Consider the following 25388-nt stretch of genomic DNA (forward strand, 5'->3'; position numbering starts at 1 on the left):
AGAAAGTTTTACCTTGTCAGATATCATTTGCAAAAAAACCCTCAATTCTGAGCACCAGCGATGGTGCAGTCAGTATAAGCTATCTGCTTCAACAGGTGGCTATCAAATGTTAACTACAGAAATGGCTGAGTAAAATATTCCATCTAAGATTTTTTTTTTATAAAACCTATTCTATTTTAAAACTTAGGTAAAAAAAATATGCAACAAATGGTTGCAGTTTCTGAATTCTTAATTTAGACCTGTGAGCCCTCTTCCCTTTAGAAATCTGCAAGGTTGCAATTTCCTAGACACCCGAAATTGAGTCCAGTGCTTCCAGGCAAGGTTCATTCCAAACACACAATATAAATGGACACTCAGTGGTGTGCAGTGTATGTCATAATTCAGATATTACATCATCATGCCTTTTCTCTGCTGTTAAATACAAAAACAGCATCTTTTACATTATCATAGAAAAGCATTTAGGTTGTATTTTTATTTATCACTTTACACTGGTAGTCTCTGGTAGGTGTACTCCATAGAAACCAAAGAATTTTGTACACTATTTCTTTGTACAATAAAAGATAAAGTGTGCATTAGGTACGCTTGTACATGACAATATTGTACAATATTTACATTTCTGATATCACCATGAAATTCTGTATTTTCTATATACAACATTGAAAATTCTTCAGAAACATTTGGACTATTTCTTATAATCACAATTTAGTATTATAGAAAAAGAGTTTCTCAGTAATCTCTTGACCATTTATCACTCTCATCACACAGAGATTTTGATTGGTTTTTCCAGCATTCATTATCCTTCCTGATCAAAAAACTTTTGTATCACTGTTTCTTTTAGCACCCTATGGTGGTGGTAGCTATCTGCCATAGTCTAAATATTGATATAACAGTGGCTATATCAATACCTATATACAGATACATCTGTGCATGTTCCTTTATTAAACACTGCGCATTAGTGGAGTAGTCTCTGTTATCTGGAGATCTTCCTCCTCTTGGGTTTGGGGGGTCTCATTTGTCTGTCATTCTGTGGGATTTGGTGTACCTGGAAATAAAAAGGTAGAAAAAACAACAACAACAACAGAGGATGAAATCACAAACACCATATAATTTCTGACAAAGAAACAGGGTAGGGAGTAGACTCTGGCTTTCACTTTCAATTACTGATATCCTGAGGCACTTCAAATGTTTACCAAGACCCCAGATGTCAGTGTGCCCACAGTCATTACAGAGAATGCAGAATGCTAGAAACTCATAAGCAGTGCAACACTCTGGGGGTGCCAATAGACAGTGGAAAACAAAGGATGAACTGGACAAAATCAAGTATGGGAAATGCAATGTGCAGTTGTTACCCCATTGTCCATTTAAAACAAAAATAAAGCCTTCCCTGTCAGAGACCCTAGATCACCAATTTCACTACAGCCTGGAAGAGTGAATAATTATACAACAAACATACCCCTTTTTTTCCCTCACTTTGTTACCCTACTTATTTTACAATGACTAGGAAGGGTCACAAATTACAAGAACATGCACACATAGCTCAGCCTAAGGATGTTTGTTCATGAGAAGAATCAAAATGGAAAAGAGAATACCACTATCATCTGTTGGCAGATCTGAAATTGTGTAGTCTGGGAGGAGCAGTTAATACAATTCACCTTCCTTTATGTACTAATGCAGGAACTAGCAACATTTAGTGCTGTTCATCAGATTGAGCAGCGGCTGAGCAGCATTAGATAGCAGATATAATTTGGAGGAGGGAGTGATCAAATTGTCTCGTAGCTATCGGTGGGAAGGAGCAAGGTCCAAATACCCAGGAGAGGAGGGATGAACCCAAGGCAGTGGTGTAGCAAATGCTTTATCAGCATTTGGACACAAGTCCATTGTAGCATTTTGCCAGTTTCTGTGGTGTAAAACTTTTATCCTGGCCAACCTTATGTCACAGGACTTAGAGTTAGGAAGAGATGAGTACAATTGACTCTCAAGATCCACTACAAGTTGGCTCAATTACATGCTTAAAAATAATGTTTAGACAACAGCAAAGGGCAATGCTATCCAGACTCAAATGCAGAATGCTTTTAAAAAAATAATATTTTCAAATTTTAAATAATATTTATGGGTTTTTCAATCTGCCTATTCCTCCTAATCTTTTCCATACACATTTTAAAAGCCACTAGTCTGTAGTAAAGAGCCAAAACTTTTTATAACCGAGGAAAGAAACTTTTTATAACTGAGACTGCAAACTAGTAATCTGTGGACCAAATGTGGCCTGAAATGGTATTTTGTTTAGCCATATGGCACTTTAATATTTTTTAAAACAGTTGTCAACACATAAAAATGAGAAATTTTACCTCTAGACTTCTAGTTTTTTATGAAAAATGGAAAGATCTTGCAACATGAACACAATTTCCCAGATGTCTAAGATCTGCTGGAGCATGGACGGAATGCCTTCTGGAGACAGTACATGCCTCCTAGGTTGCCCCGGCCCTTACTACTCTCAACTACCTGATTTCCACCAGGGCCAAATGTCCTGAGGCAGAGTCTAGAGAGACGATGGCCAACCTCATTTTCTCTTTTTCCTGGGCAGGCACATTCTATGCTCTATTTCCTATTCTACTTAAGAAGATCATGTGATTAGGTCAGGTTAGTGGAAAGTCAACAGAATGACTAGTCTGGCTCATAAACCTATGCTGGCAGTATTCTTAGCATGCTCTTTTCTTTTACCTTCAAGGCAAAATGCAAAGGATATAATGAAGCACTCTGAGGTCCTAAGAGAGGTGGTCACTAGATACAGAAAGAATCTGTGCCCTGGTGTGGAGCAACCCCTTCCTCAACCAGCACCAGACTCAGGTGGGTAATGGCTTTTACTGTGCTGAGCCTCTAGATTGGTAGCCTACCCTAACCCATGGATCTTTACTGGCATTTCTCATCCGTTCCAACTGCTGTTTTCTCATACCTGGCCCACTTTACTTACTGATACTATTTGACTGGTCCTAGAAAACATTTGAGTTTATAGTCCCCAATCTAGATCTTTCCTATAATTTTATCAGGAAATTTAATGTCTCAGGGCTTCAATTCACCCATCTGCGAAATGATGGGTTGGTTGGATTATGAAATCTCTAAAACCCATACTAATCCCATCATTCAATTGCCATTGGATGGTTTGTTGGGATTCAGATAACCTTGTAACATAAGGTCAAATAAAATAAATTATTTTTCATGCGAAATAGCCTAGACAATTCACATTTTTAACATATTACCAAAATTATATTTTAAGTATTTACATCAGTCAATGTGTGAACTGGAGGATAACGATTCAACTTCTCACACTCAATGCTATTACATGCACAGTTCAATAAAAATGGGATATGAGAGGTCTATATACTCTTGATCTTGACCCCTACTGTCTTTTGGTTCAAAGGACAGAACAAAATTTGCATTACTAAATATATAGGCAACAGTAATGGCCACGGCCATTCACAGAGTCAAGTGTAGAAAGCTGTGGTTTGAACATCAATATTTTGCTGCTCATATTTTAAAAGAATGTTATGTGGCAAAACAAAAGTTACTTATCTCAGGAAGAAAGACATAGTTAATGCAGTAGGTTTTTTTTTTTTTTTTCTTAAATGACTTTGAATCTTTTCTGATATTTGTCTTCTTTTTCTAGGCTAGTAAATTAGTATTGCTACGTGAGTTGTTTGACAATATTCAAGAGACTTTACCAAAAGTGTAACATAATTTATTTTCTAAGAAACACAGTATATGGAAAATAAATTAACTTACAGTCCCAGACATTTTGTCCAGTTCACTCATGGCCTCATGAATAGCAGCTTCTAAATGGTTATTTAGCTTTCCACTTCTGGAATTAATGAAAACAACACACCAGATTAAAAAATTAAAGAAACAAAACTCAATTTAATTTCCTAATCAGAAAACAAAAGTACCAATTCCACGAGAGAAAGCCAATTTATACTCGCGTTTGGAAAATTCAGATGACAAAACATCACTCTGGGATTCTTACCACTGAATACTAATGATTAAAGTCACAGAACTACTGAAAAGAAAAGTTGAACAGATTGTCGGGCGGGGAGATGGACTTCTTCCTCTTCCATATGCTTCTTCCACAATCTGGTGATTTGGGAAGAAAGTTGGGCCACGGGTTCCCTCTCCCAGAGACACTGCTCATGCTCCCTGGCTCCGGCCGGTCCTGCATTGCTTCTTGTTTCTTTCTCAGGCAGCCTGGCTGTGTGACCAGAGGAAGGGCGGAGGGGCTGAACTGCAGGCTCTGGCCACTAGGCAGCTCCCTCTGCCCTCTCTGGGGCGTTCTGGCTCTGGAGTTGAGCTACTGAAGGCTGAAATCCTGAGGCCCGTTCCAGGGTGGGAAACAGCTTAACTCTGACGCACCTGAGGCTCCCAGCCTACCCCCCAGCACATTTTCCCAAAAGCCAAAATGATGTAAATATTTGAACAGATAAAGAATGACAGCCTCAGGGTGCCTATCACTTCTCTGACCTTTTCTCTCCACTTAGCATTCCATTACACGTTTGGCCTGAATAACACACACGGTGCATCTACCATTTTTGAAGCTTACATCTACGAAGCTGTTGAACTAAAATCAGGTAAATCCATGCTACCCACCCCTGTGGTTATGTACACTTTGCCCATCCTGACTGTTAACTTGTTTTTCCTCCTTTACGCAAATAAGTAATTACCCATTTTTTCCAAATACTAAGGTGATTTTTTTCATTTATCCTGTCATGACAATTACTAGAAAAGTTGCTGGAGGTAACGTTTTCGTAACAGGCGGTTAGCATGGGTTTCCATGAGTTAAATCCTATCTCAGCATCTACCATGGAGACTGGAAATTTGCAGTCGTGGGAGAATTTGGCTTTGGCTTACTGTCGTATTTAGTTTGGTTAGCAGAGTGTTTCGAAACATTTTTGAACTTTAGTTCAGTTTACCATAGCTTTCACTAGGTTTTATCCTCACACACCAGGACTGGACAATGCATACACTGAGTTTCTGTCTACACTTTGAGAACTCCGAGTTTTCCACCCCTGAGTACCATAGTGCTAGGCATACCATAGATGCTCTATGTATTTGCTAAACAAAAACATTTGTCAAAGGTGGCCCAGATGGTCCTACGTTTCAAAAAAAATATATGTACTTAGGTCAGTTTAACTGAAAGGAAAAATTAGTGTATTGGTTTTAACTAAATTATAAGGGTAATATGGCATCAACCACTTCCCTTCTACCTTTTGCTGCCCTGTAAGCTAGTCTTTAGCTTTTATATTTTGTCATTTATTTTAGAAATTTAAAAATGCAGAGGAGTACACATGATAAAATAAACCTAACATATTCCCCTCCTGGAACGAAATGTTAATAAATTACCTATTTCCTTTAAGTCTTTTATATTAAAAAAATAAAGCTGGAGTCCCCAGTTGTTATCCATCCTGGTCCCATTTTCCCTCACCTTCCCCCCTCAACTTTTAGTCTGCTTTTATACTTTAGTATTGTTTTATGTGTGTTTTTTAAAATATACACACACAAAAGGTGTCAGATACACATACTTGACTTTTTTTCTCCTTATAACTGTTTTAAATACCATCTAGTTTGTATAATCTATTCATTCCTTCTAACTGCTATGTAAGAAGCTTTTTTATTATGCATGTACTGTCTTCCATTTACCTACCCATTCCAGTTTCAAGGGGCCCTGGTCATCTCATGGAGTCAGTCTCAGTTGTTTTCCTAATGAGGTGTCTGCCAAGCAAGCTCCTGGGAGCACTCTGTAAGGCCACCTAGGGTTTGCTGAGGCTGCTTGGCAAGGGTTCTGACAGTATTATCATTGCCACGTTGCCTGACAATATCACACTGTGTGTAGTGTGTTAAATAAATTTATCCTTACTATTTATTTCGTATGAACATAAGTTTGATGTATTAACATAAGTTTTAAAAGACATTTATTTATTATAAATTTTGATTAGAATATCTTAGGAGTTTAAAATTGACTATACAAAGTTCTAAATATTTAAAATGAAGTTACAATGTTTTAACGAAAAACCTCCAGAGAACCTTGCTTCTCTCACCTTTAATCTTAGTAAAAGAAATACCTGTTATTTATTTTAAAATGTCTATGTGCCAAGTATTGTATTAAAACTCTATATACATTATCTCATTTAATCCTTACAACAATTTGATAGAATAGGTATTATGACAACTGTTTGTATGTGATACTTCATGACTTTTTAAGAATTTGGTGAAATCAATTCTAATTTTGTAATGAAGAAAATGGATATTTGACTATAGTTTTCAAAAGTAATAGTCATAGGTAAAAAACTTTTACCTAACCATGAAAAATTGCAATAACAATTACCATTCAAGCACAAAAACGATTCAACATTACTTGTTGAAAAAAAGTTTCATGAGTTTTGTCATCTCATTCTTCAAGATATTTAAAATATTTGTAAACACTTTGCATTAATTCAAGCTAAATTAGTATAATGTTTCACCTTTAACACAACGTAGTTGTTAATAGAGGGAGAAATGACTACTTTTGGAAGAGAAAATAAATACATAGATGTGGGGCATGAAATTATTTGTATACATCATGAGATTTGAGAGATAAAGAGAGACTCTCCCAGATGTCAAATCTGCAGACCAGTTACTAGTCAGGTCAGGGAAGAATGAACTTAAAAGAGGAAGAAAAAGCTCTATGAATTCAAGAAATGAACAATTAGTCAAAATTCAGTCTTTCAGTCCAGAGGGCCTCCCTGTGGAGTTTCTTCTACTATTTTCTATTCCCCGCTGACATTTAATAATAAACATTTTTACTAATGGACACTCTAAAACCTACTTGATTAAGTAATAGATGTTCATATAATCACATTTCTAATTATTAATGGAGATAACTGCCACTTGTCAACTTCATTGGCTATATTGTCATATATTATCTTTAAATTCACTAATTTTTTTAAAAAGCCAGGTACACATCTATGAATAGCACAAGAAATAGAAGGGAAATAAGAAATTACAAGTTGTTCTTCACTGTCAGTTTAGAGTTTAAGTGACTCACTTCATCCAGTGCGTAACAAATATGGGTGAGACATAAAAGTCAAGAACCCTGCACTCTGAAACCGAATGCCTGGGGAATGTATGAAGATCTAAGAAAATTTAACATGGTAAGTATCATTCCTTGGTTTTAAAGTGCAAGTATGATTTATTTAATCACTTTATTGTTTTCCAGATTCACAAAAAATCAGGTTTCCCAAGAAATGTATACATACCTATAGACAGAAGATTTGCTCCTCACTTAAATGAAAACCATAACATATGTAAAAGCTGTGGAATTTTTCTTTAATAAAGCTATTTCTGCTTTTAAGTACAAAACTGCCCTAAGTAATGTGTTAAATACATATGTTGCTATTAGGATAGAATTAGAACATACATTTAAAGATACTTATTTGTTGTGCAGTTTGTTGTATACTTTGAGGACAGTGAGGATTAAAAGACTACATAAAATTCTAAACATCTAATATCACGGTAGAATGTTTCAATTGGCAAAAATAACAGATAATTTTCTTTCTTTCACCTGTATCTTTATAAGAAAAATAGCTATTTACTGAATGACATGTGCCAAGTACTGTGCTGAGGCTCTGTCTATATTATCTATGTTACAACAATTCTAAAGTAGGATTATGCCCATTTTAGAAATGAAAAATTTAGGCTCCGGGAGATTATGAACATACGGCTATGAAGTGGTAGAAACAGGACTTGAGTCCAGGTAAAAAACCAACCTCTTAATTCTCTTGTTCCAAATGACACCTTCCTTTTTCAGCCTTTTCCTCTTTTCTTCTTCCCCTCAGTCTACAAAAGCAGTCAAATCTTTGTCATTTAAAAAATTCTTTCTTTGTTATTTTTCAGAAAATTTTCACATTATGGGTAGAAAGAAGAGTAAATAATCTACATCTCCTCTCCCTATTTCCTTATTCTCATTTAATCTTCAACCCATAGCCACTTTGTGTGTATATGCATCACCCTATTGGAACCTGTTCTCATTTAAGTTTACCAATGACCTTCAAATTGTCCAATCGGATGGAGATTTTTCAGTTTTTGTCTTACTGGACCTCTGTTGATCACTTTATCAGTCTTTGACTTTTGAGACTCTATCTACTTTCCCTGATTCTCCTCCTCCTCACTGACCATTCTTCCCATCTTCTTCATTCTAATGCATGTTCAATCCTTAGCCTACTATTCTTCAAATTGGTCAAAGTATCTTTGTGTGACTTCAGTTATTTGTACACTGTCAAATACCATTTCTCCCTGGTTTCAGGCATGTATGTCCAGCCTATCCTACAGGCACCCCAAACTGTACTCAACAGCTTCCCCCTGTAACCTCCACTTCAGTCAGTGTTTCTACAACCTACCAAGTCACCCAAGCTGAAAACCTGAGAGCTGTCCTTGATTTTGTTCCCTTTCCTTTACATTCTGATCATTTACCCCATGTTCTTTCTATTTTACCTCCTAAGTATTTCTTGACCACATTCCTTCTCTTCCATCCTCATCCCCAACTCCGCCAGCTCCTGGTTTGGGTCCTCATTCTCCCTTGTATTCTGCCATGGCTCCTGAACAATCTCTTCATCTTCAATATTGTTGCCTTAAAATTTGTCCTCCTACACCGCCATACCTAAGGTGAAAAATGCAACCACCTGCCCCCTTTAGGCACTTCCAAAACAGTAAAACATCCTATTTGCCCTTACTAGGCCCTTTTTGATCTGGTTCCTGCTTATACTTCTTATAACTTCCCATCCGATACTTTATAGTCCTCAAAATCCAACTGCTGCTCTCATCTACACACTATCCCACCCCATCTTGGTCTTTGTTTCCTTTGTGTGGCTGATGCCTATATAGTGTTTAAGGCTTGGCCCACATATCATCCCCTCTAGGAACCCTTCCTTTACCTGCCCTTTCCCTATGAACCCAAAATATAGTACATATATATTGCTGTTGTTGCAATTTTGACATTTGAATTATTTGTTTCTGCATCTGTCTCTTTCACTAAACAGTGAGCTTCAGGGACTGTAGCACTGTTCCTGGCACAGATTTTTTGCTAAATTTGTCTCCTTAAATTGGGAATAAATGCATAAATTAAAAAATGATTTGTTTCAACATATAATTTATCAGTTGTGGGACTTTCAACTAATTATTTAAACTATTTCAGTCCGAGTGTCCGCATCTGCAAATGGACTCAGTAATTTTGGCCCATCTTGTGACTGGGAGAATAAAAGGATGAATTTACAATTACATGTGCAAAATGTAAAGCATTCTACTAGGCATCGAAAAGGAAAGTCTGTCTGCTTAGACAATAGTATGGTAAATAAAGTTCTTTTTATAAGTGTTAGTTTTGTATTTTCTACTTTTACTTCTCCAATCTGTACTCTAAGTTTATGGTTATCATGAGGAGAATTCCTTTAGATAGATCTCACATTAATTTACTACAAATAGGAAATTGGCTTTGAAGAAAAATTTTTAAAATTGTAGTTTGTTACTCGTTACCTTTCAGAAATTGCTTAATATCAAATACATGGGGAAAATTCAGCTCATTTCAAGGCAATGTATTTGAATATTTGGAGGAGTTATTTTATTTCTGTTACTAACTTTATTTTGTACATAATCCAAGTAACTGGCATGTTTCACTGTAGGAAACATTTTTAGGGCTCTTTTATACCAAAGAAATGGGTACTGTTGAATAGTTTACAGCAACTGGCCCACTGCAAATTTGTGATGTAGGTAATTTGCAATTTTCCTCCTTTCATCCAGACCTTGTATTAATTTTAGTGGCCTTATCTTGTTGCTAAGCTCTGCAGAGCAAGTGTGCTTCAGTAAGAGTAGAAGGGACCCTGATCCCTATTTTCCTTACCAGGTCTAATTGTTATCTGGCAATTAACTTGGCCTTTCACACAACCAATACCAATTTGCTACCTTTTAAAGGAGTTCAGGACATAGAGACATAGGAGTTTGCCCCTTGCAGCTGTCATCTTTTCAGATACCTTTTATTGAGGTGAAGAGTCTTCCTAAGATTTGCTGACTTCTAAAATTATGCCTCTGGCCAGAATTATGGGAAACACCATAAAGTGAAAGAGAATGCTTTCTAATAGATATTACTGATATCATTAGATAAGCCTTCTATGCAAGATACACTACAAATCATTCTGATCTCCACTTTGTAAGTCTTGAAGTACAAACAAAAGTTAAAATGGTATTTTTAGGAAGATGATAATACATAAACACATTAAGCCTATGTGTCAATATTTGGGGGAAATGTGAGGATCATTTTGCAAATGAATAAAAATTAATTAATATGTAATTCTTGGTTGCTTGATAATGTGGAAATTAGTATAGCAACAGAACAGGTATATCAATTACACATTTTTAAATAGCTTTCTATGTACATATAAAGAAGCACATTTGTAGTTCTCTACCTTAATATGAAATAATAGTTATGATACATAAACATACATTGTATCACAGTAAAAACTGTGCTTCGAATATTATCTGCTTGTCTGTACTACATTTATTCAGAAAATAAATATTTAGAAAAACTTGAATAACACTGGCCTGAAATTCAACTTCTTGTTGTAATTCCAAAGAAAACTTACTTTCAAGTCCACACCCCTGATGCAACAACAAAAAAAATCTTTATTTTGCATCACTTTGACTAGTAGTTAATCTGCCAAAATTATTTACGTGTACAACGAGGGGTATTTACTCCCCAAATTATTTGAAGTGCAAATGGAATGATTCACTACACTTCCAGAGCCTATTTAATTCCTATATGTTGAGAATATGAATTATATTTTATTTTCCACTAAATGAGAGGAATGAAGATGCAGGGAATGAAGAACGAACTGATGAAGGGGCAGATATTACACAGAGTGTAAACATAAATTGTTAAGAGGATATTTTCTGTAATCACTAATTTGGCTTGTCTATAACGGTCCTCTTTGGTGGTAACAAACTTTACTTAGGCAGGTCACAACATGGACAGAATCAGTGAGATTTCATTGTCCCTTTGATGAAAAAACAGTAAATTATATCCTTGAAAAACAAAGTAAAATCTTTAAAAAGTGCTTACTTTCTGTTCCTTTTCCGGACACGGCTGTAGGCTTCCAAACCTTCCGTTAGTGTCTTCAACTTCTCGGGCTCCACCTGAGTGAAGGTATGAAGACCAAACCACATTACCCAGACCTGTAATTGTTAAACATGGTGTTTACTTTCCTGCCGTAGGAGCAGGTGCTGCACTGGCGGGGAGGGGAGCCTTAACCTTCACTGCCTTGTCAAATCTTCTGTTCTCACTCAATCATTAGAGGTTGATTCTGTGGCTCCAGGCTGCAACATCAGTGGAACTGAAAAGCTGTTTGGCTTTAAAATTGTCAACATTTTGAAAATAATATTTTGGGAATAAGATCTGGAATTTAAACAACCTTCAACTCACAAAATCATAAAAATCAGAGATCCTGGTTCACTTTCTTAGCAACTGCAAATCTGCAGTATCAGACTACTGTGATCAGGGGAAGACAAGAGTGGTAGTTAGTGAAGTGAGTGGGCTTTGGAGCAAACAGATCAAAGTTTGATTCCTACTTTTCACTTCCTAGTAGGAGTAAAACACATTTTCTGAGCCTCAGTCTCCTCCTCTGTAAAATGAGGACAATAATACCTACCTTCCTGCTAGAACTGCTGTGAAAATTAAAATGTGACAAGTCTTGTTGAACACTTATCTTAGCATTCAGTAATGATCATGACCTAGTACACATTTGGCAGTGTACAGAGGCCATCAAACATGAGAAAAGGGTGTTGCTACGCCTTGTGGGTGTGTCCTTTGTCCTATCTTGCTTTCTGACTGCCAGTCTGTGTGTAGTCAGCTATGTCAACAGAGGTCAGCCACCAAGGGTGGTGGGGGGATATGTGTGTGTGTGGAGCGTGCAACCTTTGCTACACACCCCTGAGAATGTCTATCATGGTTCTTGAAGCCACCTCCCCACAATAAAAACAATTAATAATTAGGAAAACTTGTATGTGACTTGGGAATAAAACACTTTTAGAAAACATGGCTATTTTATTCTGTAACACACACACACACAATCTAAGTAAAAATAATGTTGCTTGCTGTGTAAGCATAGTTTCAAGGCAAGTAACTCAGCTATTCAATTGGGGTGAAAGCCAGTCACTTTACCCCCATTTCTCCTTCAACCCCCAATCCACTGTTATATAAAGATACAGAGTTAAACAAAATGCCTCATGGGTAAGAAAATAAACACTAATAAGCAATGAAATGATTATAAACTTTTGCCTTTGTATCCTCAAGATTGACTCATGAATGTCCTTTAGAAATAACTTCTCTATGACCCCTTCCAATCTAGAACACAGTTATGATTAACGAGAGGTTTTCATTATTAAGTCTGAAAACAAGCATTTCTAATATTCAATGAGAAAAACAGTCAAATACCGGAAATGTTTTCCTTTTCATGTTTTTGTATTTTGCCCGCACAAATGTCTTATACACAAGTTCATACATACCCAACTCACTGTGTGGCAGCACAAGAGACAACTTTGTTCCAATAACACTTCACATAAAGCCCTAATGGGTTACTGGGACCACTGGAAAAGCTAAAGTAAGCTAAATGTATCCATGTGTTGTTTAAAAAAAAAAAAGGTGCCTGGATGCACTTTCACATTTCATGTTAGAAATGAGCCTCCATCCTGTATTCACTCACATGAAGGGGATATGGAAAATGTTTTGCATATTTCAGTTTTGTAATCAATAAATGATTCCACTTATATTTAAATAAGCTTCTTGGCAGCAGGAAAGGAGTTGTGCTATATAACATAAACTTCTATTAGAGTTAAACTGGTGTAGCGAGGGATCTCAGAAGGGGTTAATCTGGTCACAGAATCAGATTCACAATGAAACAAAGCAAGACACAGCAATTAAAACTTACCCCATTGGTCTTAATTTAAAAAACAAAGTTAGGTCAGAGTATTTTTTTAAGTCTTCAATTTTTATTTTTAATTAATTATGGAATAAGGGACAGTAAAAACATTTCTTGTGCATTTATTATGTAAAAGGCACTGTTTTATCATTTAATATGATACTACTGCAAACTAGTATTACTTTTATAGTATTACAGATGGGACTTGGTGCATTTAAATAACATGGCCAGAACTGAAACTCAGGTCTGACTCCAACGTGCTCAATTTCTCTCCACCATACCAACTCCAATGTACATTGAAATATAGTCATTATATATATATATATATATATATATATAGCATTTATATATATAAAATTACACACACATATATAAAATACACACACACACACACACACAGGCACACTAAAAAATTTAGGTCAAACTATTTAAAATTATATTTCTACAAAATTTAGATGACAACTTGCCCAAATTTATACTCAATTTTTTTATGCTTGAATAATTTTCCAGGGATATTTTTTCTGAACTAATACTCTACCATGGTTTCTTCATTTAAATCTGCCTCTAAGCCTCTAACATACTCTTATAATGAACTATATTATTTATAAAGGATTAAATGACCTTGAAAAAGAAAGCAAAGATAGTCTTTCTGAAACTAAATATAAGTAAGATATATACTGCTGTGCATTTCTGCTATAACAAGATCGTACATATTCAGAAGAAAGTTTAGTTTGTTTCAGGATTTCAGCACTTTACTGTGTTGTGAAATATATATGAAGAATGTATGTTTTTTCTGGGGAAATATTTATACATTTGAAAAATATTCAAGAAACTTTAAAGATACCCTCCCAAAATGGTATCAGAGAACAACAAAATAAATTCAGCTTCTAGTTAAATAGAAATCATGTTTAATGAACACTCCCTTGTAAATTACTTAGCTAACTTGTAAATTTAAAAAAGTATGAGGAAATCAAATACATAAATGTAACATTAAAAAGGTTAAACACACACAAATATTTTTATAAAACTTACACTAAAGGAACAAGTAATTTAAGATAATACTTTTATCTATAATTAAAATCTTGTATTCTTGTACAATCACAAGCCAGGAGTTTCACAAATTATTTAACTCTATCTTAGTGAGAATTTAGGAGAGGGCTTTATCTTTTATCTTTACTCATCATCTACCCACACAGTTTCATGCTGATAGCAATGATGCTAATAGTACTGGCCATCATGGTGTAACTCCTTACTCATGTCATTTAAGAATCATAAAGTTACCTGGAATTTATATGTATTCATAGTTCACTTATTAATGTATAAATATATACACATACATTAAATGTCAATTTTTTTTTTTTTTTTTTGAACATGGTCTCACTCTGTTGGCCAGGCTGGAATGCAGTGGCGTGATTTTGGCTCATGGCAGCCTCGACCTCCTGGGCTTCAAGTAATCTTCCCACTTCACTCTCCTGAGTAGCTGGGACCACAGGTGTGTGCCACAATGCCCAGCTAATTTTAAAAAATTTTTTTGTAGAAACAGGGGTCTCATTATGTTGCCCAAGCTGATCTCAAACTCCTGGGCTCAAGTGATCTGCTTGCCTTGGCCTCCAAAAGTGCTAAGATTAAAGGCATGAGCCATCGTGCCCTACCAATACTTTTTGACTATTAAAAACTCTTCTTTCATTCAAATTGTTTAGATACAATAATTCTTCAACATAAATAGTTTTACAGTTTGTTCAGTGTGGATAGAAACATATTCATAAAGCCAGAGATTACTATGTGGTGGATGATTAAGAGTTTTTCTGAACAAGGCTAAATCTCTGGTTGCTTATTTTGTTCAGAAGGCCCATATTACACATTTGGTAATTTAATTAAGTTTTGATTTGGTGTCAGCACAGTGGGACCTCATGTAGCTCAGAAGAAACTTAAAGTCTGACAAAAGAAGACATAAACCCTTCAGAGAGGTACACCAACCCTCGAAAGAGAGATATAGTACATATTTGAAGAACCTGGATCTGGCTGGACAAGGTGGCTCACGCCTGTAATCCCAGCACTTTGGGAGGCCAAGGTGGGCAGATCATGAGGTCAGGAGTTCAAGACCAGCCTGGCCAACATGGTGAAACCCCATCTCTACTAAAAATACAAAAAATAGCTGGGTGTGGTCGCAGGCATCTGTAATCGCAGCTACTCAGGAGGCTGAGGCAGGAGAATTGTTTGATCCCGGAAGGCAGAGGTTGCAGTGAGCCGAGATCACACCATTGCACTTCAGCCTGGGCGACAGGGCGAGACTCTGTCTCAGAAACAAAACAAAAAACAAACAAAAATGAAGAACCTGGATCAATGATCCTAGATCACTTTTAAATACAGCTGGTTAACTGGAGATTACATTAAATTTTTCTGCAGGCTTTAATCTTGACAACACCTCTCTTTGTGAATTCTTTGGTGCTCCTTATTGCTGAAGCAGAGCTGTTGTGCAAACATCAAAGAATAATGGAGCACTAGCCACATCATTGATCTCATAACAGAGTTGACCTCAAGCTCCCCTTTTCATTCTTTACTTCCCCATTCCATTTCTTTAAAGTCCTGTTGCTGGGGAATGGCATAATGTAAGGAATGCTAAATTTAGAGTAGAAGACCAAGGTTGGGACCTGGCTTAACTACCCGTGATTTGTATTCTTTGGGATGCCACTTCTCTGAGCTTCAGTTCTCCCATCTGTAAAATGGGGATAATTCTGCACATCTTTACGGGTTATTGAAAGGATCTAAAATGACCACAAACATGAAGGTGCTTTATGAACACCAAAGCAGTCCAAAGTGCCACTGGTGGTATGTAAACTTATTTTAGGTAAAACATGGACAAACCTTTAAATATTCTTTTTTAGTTTTTTTTTTTTTAGAGACAAGGTCTCCACTCTGTCACCCAGACTGGAGTGCAGTGGTGTGATCATAGCTCATTGTAACCTTGAATTCCAGAACTCAAGTGATCTTCCTACCTGTCTTCCAAGTAGCTAAAATTTTAGGGGTGCACCACCATGCCTGGCATGCTCACTGCAGCCTTGACCTCACGGGCTCAAGTGATCACCTTACCTTAGCCTCCCATGTAGCTGGGACCACAGGTGTACAGCATCATGCCTGCTAATTTTTAACAATTTTTTGTAGAGATGGGGTTATTTATAAAGGATTAAATGACCTTGAAAAAGAAAGCAAAGATAGTCTTTCTGAAACTAAATATAAGTAAGATATATACTGCTGTGCATTTCTGCTATAACAAGATCGTACATATTCAGAAGAAAGTTTAGTTTGTTTCAGGATTTCAGCACTTTACTGTGTTGTGAAATATATATGAAGAATGTATGTTTTTTCTGGGGAAATATTTATACATTTGAAAATATTCAAGAAACTTTAAAGATACCCTCCCAAAATGGTATCAGAGAACAACAAAATAAATTCAGCTTCTAGTTAAATAGAAATCATGTTTAATGAACACTCCCTTGTAAATTACTTAGCTAACTTGTAAATTTAAAAAAGTATGAGGAAATCAAATACATAAATGTAACATTAAAAGGTTAAACACACACAAATATTTTATAAAACTTACACTAAAGGAACAAGTAATTTAAGATAATACTTTTATCTATAATTAAAATCTTGTATTCTTGTACAATCACAAGCCAGGAGTTTCACAAATTATTTAACTCTATCTTAGTGAGAATTTAGGAGAGGGCTTTATCTTTTATCTTTACTCATCATCTACCCACACAGTTTCATGCTGATAGCAATGATGCTAATAGTACTGGCCATCATGGTGTAACTCCTTACTCATGTCATTTAAGAATCATAAAGTTACCTGGAATTTATATGTATTCATAGTTCACTTATTAATGTATAAATATATACACATACATTAAATGTCAATTTTTTTTTTTTTTTTTGAACATGGTCTCACTCTGTTGGCCAGGCTGGAATGCAGTGGCGTGATTTTGGCTCATGGCAGCCTCGACCTCCTGGGCTTCAAGTAATCTTCCCACTTCACTCTCCTGAGTAGCTGGGACCACAGGTGTGTGCCACAATGCCCAGCTAATTTTAAAAAATTTTTTTGTAGAAACAGGGGTCTCATTATGTTGCCCAAGCTGATCTCAAACTCCTGGGCTCAAGTGATCTGCTTGCCTTGGCCTCCAAAAGTGCTAAGATTAAAGGCATGAGCCATCGTGCCCTACCAATACTTTTGACTATTAAAACTCTTCTTTCATTCAAATTGTTTAGATACAATAATTCTTCAACATAAATAGTTTTACAGTTTGTTCAGTGTGGATAGAAACATATTCATAAAGCCAGAGATTACTATGTGGTGGATGATTAAGAGTTTTCTGAACAAGGCTAAATCTCTGGTTGCTTATTTTGTTCAGAAGGCCCATATTACACATTTGGTAATTTAATTAAGTTTTGATTTGGTGTCAGCACAGTGGGACCTCATGTAGCTCAGAAGAAACTTAAAGTCTGACAAAAGAAGACATAAACCCTTCAGAGAGGTACACCAACCCTCGAAAGAGAGATATAGTACATATTTGAAGAACCTGGATCTGGCTGGACAAGGTGGCTCACGCCTGTAATCCCAGCACTTTGGGAGGCCAAGGTGGGCAGATCATGAGGTCAGGAGTTCAAGACCAGCCTGGCCAACATGGTGAAACCCCATCTCTACTAAAATACAAAAAATAGCTGGGTGTGGTCGCAGGCATCTGTAATCGCAGCTACTCAGGAGGCTGAGGCAGGAGAATTGTTTGATCCCGGAAGGCAGAGGTTGCAGTGAGCCGAGATCACACCATTGCACTTCAGCCTGGGCGACAGGGCGAGACTCTGTCTCAGAAACAAAACAAAAAACAAACAAAATGAAGAACCTGGATCAATGATCCTAGATCACTTTTAAATACAGCTGGTTAACTGGAGATTACATTAAATTTTCTGCAGGCTTTAATCTTGACAACACCTCTCTTTGTGAATTCTTTGGTGCTCCTTATTGCTGAAGCAGAGCTGTTGTGCAAACATCAAAGAATAATGGAGCACTAGCCACATCATTGATCTCATAACAGAGTTGACCTCAAGCTCCCCTTTTCATTCTTTACTTCCCCATTCCATTTCTTTAAAGTCCTGTTGCTGGGGAATGGCATAATGTAAGGAATGCTAAATTTAGAGTAGAAGACCAAGGTTGGGACCTGGCTTAACTACCCGTGATTTGTATTCTTTGGGATGCCACTTCTCTGAGCTTCAGTTCTCCCATCTGTAAAATGGGGATAATTCTGCACATCTTTACGGGTTATTGAAAGGATCTAAAATGACCACAAACATGAAGGTGCTTTATGAACACCAAAGCAGTCCAAAGTGCCACTGGTGGTATGTAAACTTATTTTAGGTAAAACATGGACAAACCTTTAAATATTCTTTTTTAGTTTTTTTTTTTTTAGAGACAAGGTCTCCACTCTGTCACCCAGACTGGAGTGCAGTGGTGTGATCATAGCTCATTGTAACCTTGAATTCCAGAACTCAAGTGATCTTCCTACCTGTCTTCCAAGTAGCTAAAATTTTAGGGGTGCACCACCATGCCTGGCATGCTCACTGCAGCCTTGACCTCACGGGCTCAAGTGATCACCTTACCTTAGCCTCCCATGTAGCTGGGACCACAGGTGTACAGCATCATGCCTGCTAATTTTTAACAATTTTTTGTAGAGATGGGGTTTCATTATGTTGCCCAGGCTAGTCTTGAACTCCTGGCCTCAAGTGATGCTCTGATCCCGGACTCCCAAAGCACTAGGATTATAGGTGTGAGCCACTGTGCCCAGCCTCCTTTGCAAATTTTTAACAGTCATATTATTCATATAAGTTTACATTAGAAAAATACAAGTAACATTATGATTTTACACATACAATATCCTAGGATAAAACTAAAGTTGTTTAAATTTAAAAAGTGACTTGAATAGTGCCTAGTACATATGTGCCTAATAAATATTTATTGAATGAATCAATTAAGTGATAAATTTAAAGAAAAAATTTAAGTAAATAATATATGTAATATGCAACTTTAGCTGAAGTCTGGGAAATATAGCTCTGAAGTAGAAAGCAAATATGAGGCATTTATTAAGTTCATTATCAAACATTTATTAAACAGTAAATATTAAAAATAATATATATTTTTAAAAATAACATCTTCAAACTGAAAAAATTCCTGCTAACTTAAGTGCAATAGTTCAATATTTTTAAAAGACTGGGAATTAATATTATATGATAAATAATTTAGGGTAAAAAATTGATTCACCTGTGACAGAAAAGATGAACCTAATTGTTTTCCAACAATAGTACAAAGTTCTCATGGCAGAGTACTAATCATTCCTTTAAATGAATCCCAACTTTTTCCAATGAACTAACCAAATTCTCTTTATCACAATTTAGTCAGTGGCATTATCTGAGGCCTTTTTCGGTGCTTCCTTTCTTCTTCACTTTGCATAGCAGTGTTTTTAAGCACTGGGGAACTACATTACAGGATGGGGGTAAATCCATTCTAAATGTGACAATAATTTGCATATCAATCCACAACACATAGATAGAAATAAATGTNTATATTTTTAAAAATAACATCTTCAAACTGAAAAAATTCCTGCTAACTTAAGTGCAATAGTTCAATATTTTAAAAGACTGGGAATTAATATTATATGATAAATAATTTAGGGTAAAAAATTGATTCACCTGTGACAGAAAAGATGAACCTAATTGTTTTCCAACAATAGTACAAAGTTCTCATGGCAGAGTACTAATCATTCCTTTAAATGAATCCCAACTTTTCCAATGAACTAACCAAATTCTCTTTATCACAATTTAGTCAGTGGCATTATCTGAGGCCTTTTCGGTGCTTCCTTTCTTCTTCACTTTGCATAGCAGTGTTTTAAGCACTGGGGAACTACATTACAGGATGGGGGTAAATCCATTCTAAATGTGACAATAATTTGCATATCAATCCACAACACATAGATAGAAATAAATGTTTCAGATAAACTTGTAATTTCTAAGGAAACAATGCTTAAAAGTTCATGTAACAGAAGCAAGTAGTTGCCTCGGACCTAGATTCTATTTCCTGCTTCCTATCTGAAATTGTATGAACAAGCTCATGTAGTCTGCGTTGAGCTCAGTTACCTACGTGAATGAAGACAGGCCTCCTAGTCCTCTTTAATCTGGCTCAGGAAAAAAGTTCACAATATTTCACAATTCACTATAGTAAAGTTTACAGTTGTTTTACTCAGCTTAGTCTTTTTTCTTGATAGTCACATTTTTGGTCTTCGCTAGTTCTTCATTTTTATTATCTTTCAAATTCTGATCAGGAATTGACTTTGTTGGCCTGGATTTTATCTTTCTTATTACTTTTGAAAAACTATTTTGCTCCCTTTCAAGGAGATTCTGGTGCTGACAGGCATTGATTGCCTCTGTCACACTACCAGCCAAAATGCAACCCAAGTATTGTGGATGCTGTGGTACAGAGACAAGGATTCATTTCCAACAGCGGTTAAGAAAATAGATAAGGCAAAGTGAATGCACCAAGAACATTCTCAACAGAGAATTATAGTACCAAAGAATATAAACAGCTAACACTGATCAACACACAAAGAACGTTCTTCAAAGTAAAATGTCTGAACATCACAGGAGGGCGCACCTCCCAAAGTTAGTTCTCCGGGCTCGGCTTCTTAAGTTACCCACCCCCAGAATGCGAGGTAAGTTGTCTCTGGTTATGCTCCACGCTGTCAAAACACGTGTGCGTGTGATGCTGAACTGACATACAGAAAATGTATTGCCCCCCAATAAATTTGGTTATGAGTTTTAATAAAGATGAATTTTGTCGATTTTGAATGACTATTCAGAGAGCTGTTTTTATCTCTACTTGCCAGAAATAATTGTGTGGAAGAAAGTCAAAGAGCAGTTTTGAAGAGGGAACACGCTACCCACTTATGCTTTGAAAATAATGTCTTCATTTAACCAGGTAGTGTAGAACAGAGATGCAGACTTTTTTTGGTAATCAGGTGTTTCTGCAACTATCCAACAGCAGTCATTGAAAAGAAACATTTTGGTGCCAGTCTAGTAATAAATTATTTCTTAAATTTGGCTTGGGTCAGAATATACATCAAATGTAAGAGCAATGATATATGAAGACCAAAGGGAGAATGTTCAAAAGTAAAATGATCTATGCAGAACAAAATAAAAATTTTAGTTTTTGATTATTACTGCTTGAGAGGCAACCCTTTTAAGCCAGTTAACATAAAATCAAAGATGACAGATGACAATTGTAAAATATATTTTAGAAAACAAGAGCATTTTCTTTATATTTAAATAGTTAATGAAATAGGTACATAAAGATAACCATTTCCTCCATAGTTGCATAGGCTTAAAAATGTTTGCATATTAAGGCATAGAGGTGTAATGTCAGAGGTAGCCATTTTCTTCCCAAGAATTCCCTAACATTATGCCAAGGTCTGGAAGTTCAATCTGTCTGGTTCTGGCTATGTACGGAGCACAGCACTGAGGTCTTATTCCTGGTCACTGAGCCACGAACAATAAAGGGTTCATGGTTCAGAGAGAAACTTGCACCAGTTATTTAGAACAAGTATAACTATGTCCCAGAATGTACTTTTTTTTTTTTTTTTGAGACAGAGTGTTGCTCTGTCGCCCAGGCTGGAGTGCAGTGGCGCGATCTCCGCTCACCGCAAGCTCTGCCTCCCGGGTTCACGCCATTCTCCTGCCTCAGCCTCCCGAGCAGCTGGGACTACAGGCACACACCACCACGCCCGGCTAATTTTTTGTATTTTTAGCAGAGACGGGGTTTCACCGTGTTAGCCAGGATGGTCTCGATCTCCTGACCTCGTGATCCGCCCGCTTCGGCCTCCCAAAGTGCTGGGATTACAGGCGTGAGCCACTGTGCCCGGCCCAGAATGTACTTCATTACAAATTGTTAACCAAGGGAAAAGACATATTAGGAAGGAGATAGTACTTCCTGAGTGGTAGAATACAAGGCACATAATGTCCTCCAATGCTGTCACATAGCTTCAATATTAGGAAAGTAATACATACAAGCAATTCATCCCAACTTTTCACAGGCTGTTAAAAATCTCCACTAATTAATATTGTTTTACGTGTGAAAGAGAGTTATGTGGGAAGGTAGAGGAAGAAAGTCTGAGTTGATATTTTTTTAAGAAACATTGAGGAAAGAGGAACTTTGAAGTTCACTCAACAAACCGAGTGCTTTAAAACGCTTCCAAGTAGAACTCCTGCTTGAAATTAACAGCCAACACTAACTTATAATCAGATATGCCGATTTGTACATGTGCTGTAAACATACTTATGAACTATTTCATTCATTGAATATAATCCTTATAATCCTTTACTCTCAACCTGGTTAATAAATCCTTTATACACGGACAATGCAGAGGTAAACAATAACCAAGGTCAAATTACCACAATTCCATAATGGTGGAACCTAAATTAATAAGACTATCTACCATAAAGGGCAGAGAATAGGAGGTTAATGTTTACTGAACCTCTTTGATGTGCCAGATAATAACCTACAGTATTTCATTGAATTCTTAAGGCATCTATTTGAATCGAAATTAATGTTCTCACTTGAAAGAGGTGAGTAGCCTGCAGCTTCTAGGAGATTAATATACCTACTACGACCACTTAGGTAACTAGCAGAGCTAAGATTAGGCTCACATCAGAGTGCCCAAAACCCATGCCTCTTTATGCTACACCTTGCTTTTTCTCTAGTTCTCTGCAGACTGTGTTTATACAGTATTCGATGTCTAGAAACCATACCTTTTAGGAAATCATCTCAGAAACTGCAGAACATGTCTAATGCATATCAGTAATCTGCTACATTTACTATCCCTCTAAAGACCAAAAAGGCCTTTCTAAGATCATAAGCTGACCTAGTCAGTTACTATTATGACTAATGGTGTCTGCTAAAATATTAATGTATTGACAATGGGAGGTCTCAGCCCTTGGCAATTATCAGTGCTCTGATCACACAGCATTGACTTCCTTCGACCAGAGACCATTCATGCAACCTAAAAATAGGAGAGGCACCCAGCTTGTTTTGAAATAGTAATCTTCTACGCTGTCAATTAATTATCTTTATTTTCTATTTTGCCTGCTTCCATAAAGAATTTGGAGTGGCTTGCTGAGAACAAAGCCTGTAACTGAAAATAATAAATGATATGTTGTGGGGTGGAGTCAGGGGTAATAAATCTATTCTAAAACTTGAGTTAACATAGATTTTTATCTGGTGGGATCTGACAGAATCTTGGATTCTTTGGTGGACACAGAAATAGTATGAAAGCTGAGAAGCTAAGAAAGCTAAGAAAGTTTAAAATGATAATGTAGGAAAATAGTTTGGCAAATTTTTTCTTCTTAGACACTACAAAGATAAACACTATGGAAAATGATCCCACATTCCACATTAGCAAGGCGGAATTAGAAAGGTTTTACTATAATAAACAAAGTTGGAGCTAGTCTCTGCCTTTCCGCTTTAGACTTTATAAAAATGTCAGGCATTGCCATAGTGTATAGAAGGTAACCTAAGGCAATGCTTACCTTTCTAGAGGCAGAAGTCCAGTTATTAATGTACAAGGCATTATCCAACATTCTTGGGCATTAAGGAGCTCTACATAAATAAAATTACATCCAAACTGGTTCACCTGAATGAGTACAAATTTTAAAAAGTGTTCTACTAGATATCTCTCTGAAATACGTCATGTTTTGTCTTATACAGGTATTGAACATAGTTTTACTTTTTCTTCATGAACTAGGGTCATCAATATATCAGACACTTGGCTTGAAGTCGGACCTGTGTTTGAGATTTTACCTTTTCTGGTGTTGTAAAATGAGAACTTTGACTCACAGAGCATCACTAAGTAAGGTATTGGGAAGTCTTGTTTTGTAAACTATAGAGGAAAAAAGAATGTTTGTGAAGTAGCACTTAAGTTTACTTATGTGCAAAAGTGTGGTAGGTCCTGAAAAGACCAGAGCTTTTTAAAAATGCTGAGTCCTTAGAGCTTCTGAGGCTGTTATACCTTGCTTTTTAAATGATAGATAAATGTTTCATGTATTATCATTAATATTTTATTGTATGTTTTCAGTTTTCACCTCTAAATGTGTGCTTTAAATTAAATTCTCTGAATTACTAAAATACTTTTCGTCTATAGTGTATCTTGATATAAAGGTTTTTACTTGAGAATCCAAAATGACAAGGTCAGCCAGTGAGAGAGGGAACATATGAATTTACAGCAACAGTTTTACGTTTCCTATTACAATTCATCTATTGCCAAAATTAAGGAAGAAGAATCTGAATTTTAAAAATATTATTTTATAGTGGAATGAATACTACATACTACTTTGCTTATTTAAGTGAAGAAAAATAAGTGTTTCTTGGACTCTTCGATTTTTTTTTTTAAAGTACATCTCCCCTAACATCAATGAATACCTCAGTCTCAGGAGTTTTCGAGCAGAGATTAATCAGAAGATCTAGACCATTGTTTAATGTGAAATGTGTTAAAAGTACATGCCTTTACTCTCCTAAGGGCATAAAAAGATATTTAGACAAGGCATTTAGGACAGGAAGAATGTTTCCAGGGAAGGGAGGCCATAATCTTTTTTTTCAGTTAAGCTTCTGGTAAAATGGCACATAAAAAAGACTTAGTTCGTTTGCACAGACATTGTAAAAGAGTTCAATGTCTACATCTTGTATTTGTAGCAGTTCCATTTATATCATAAAAGCCCACTTTTCTGTTTCTAATTATTTCTTGAATAAACTGTCAAAAATATTTAGGTTTTTCAACCTAAAGAATGTTTGTCTGATCTCTGAGAGTATAGAGAATAAAATATTTTGTGAGTAGGGGTATGGAATTCATTTCCTTATCAAATGTACAAACATTATGCCCAGAGTGTATCCTGACAAGTATATATTAGGCATTATGAGCAAGGTTTTAGGACCTCCTAGTTATTTGGAGAAAGACAATCCTTTTATTGTGCTGGCAAAAATGCTTTTGGTTTCCTGTCATTAAACTTAAGTGCCAGTGAAAGTTTGAGCACAGTTGAAATTGCTTTATACAATATACTCTTTACGAGAATAACATATACCTGTAAGAGTAATTTTTATTACCTAGGAAGATGAAAATTATACATTTCTTCATCATATGGGGAATGTGCATAATGATCTCCTCCTGGTCAGATATAAATTTTTCTATCTACTTTAAACACTCTGCATATTTCTTGCCTAGTGAGCCAATACCACCATTTTTTTAAGGGCCGAAAAAAAAAAAAAAAAAAAAGCCCAGAAGAACCCTACTAATTTCTTTTAAATTGAACGGTAGTTTCATG

The 25388-nt window shown here is 36.2% G+C and overlaps 1 protein-coding gene across 3 annotated transcripts in view; it reads right to left on the reverse strand.

Annotated features, from left to right (window-relative positions):
* Positions 1–434: 434 nt before the first annotated feature.
* The window catches only part of MBD5 (methyl-CpG binding domain protein 5), a 61649-nt gene continuing 36695 nt past the window's right edge, over positions 435–25388 (reverse strand). For 2 of the 3 annotated variants that reach the window (XM_017862168.1, XM_017862166.1), the window contains exons 8-10: positions 11126–11199; positions 3778–3853; positions 435–1042 (exon numbers count right to left, since the gene is read on the reverse strand). In XM_017862168.1, the coding sequence (XP_017717657.1) occupies positions 971–1042; positions 3778–3853; positions 11126–11199 (222 nt within the window). In that variant the 3' untranslated portion in view covers positions 435–970. Of the gene's footprint in view, positions 1043–3777; positions 3854–7790; positions 7858–11125; positions 11200–25388 lie in introns of those variants that run through there. The other variant, XM_017862167.1, reaches the window with a different exon arrangement.

Source organism: Rhinopithecus bieti, unplaced genomic scaffold (genome assembly GCF_001698545.2).
Source record: "Rhinopithecus bieti isolate Rb0 unplaced genomic scaffold, ASM169854v2 scaffold_63976, whole genome shotgun sequence".
In the NCBI taxonomy this organism is placed as follows: Eukaryota; Metazoa; Chordata; class Mammalia; order Primates; family Cercopithecidae; genus Rhinopithecus; species Rhinopithecus bieti.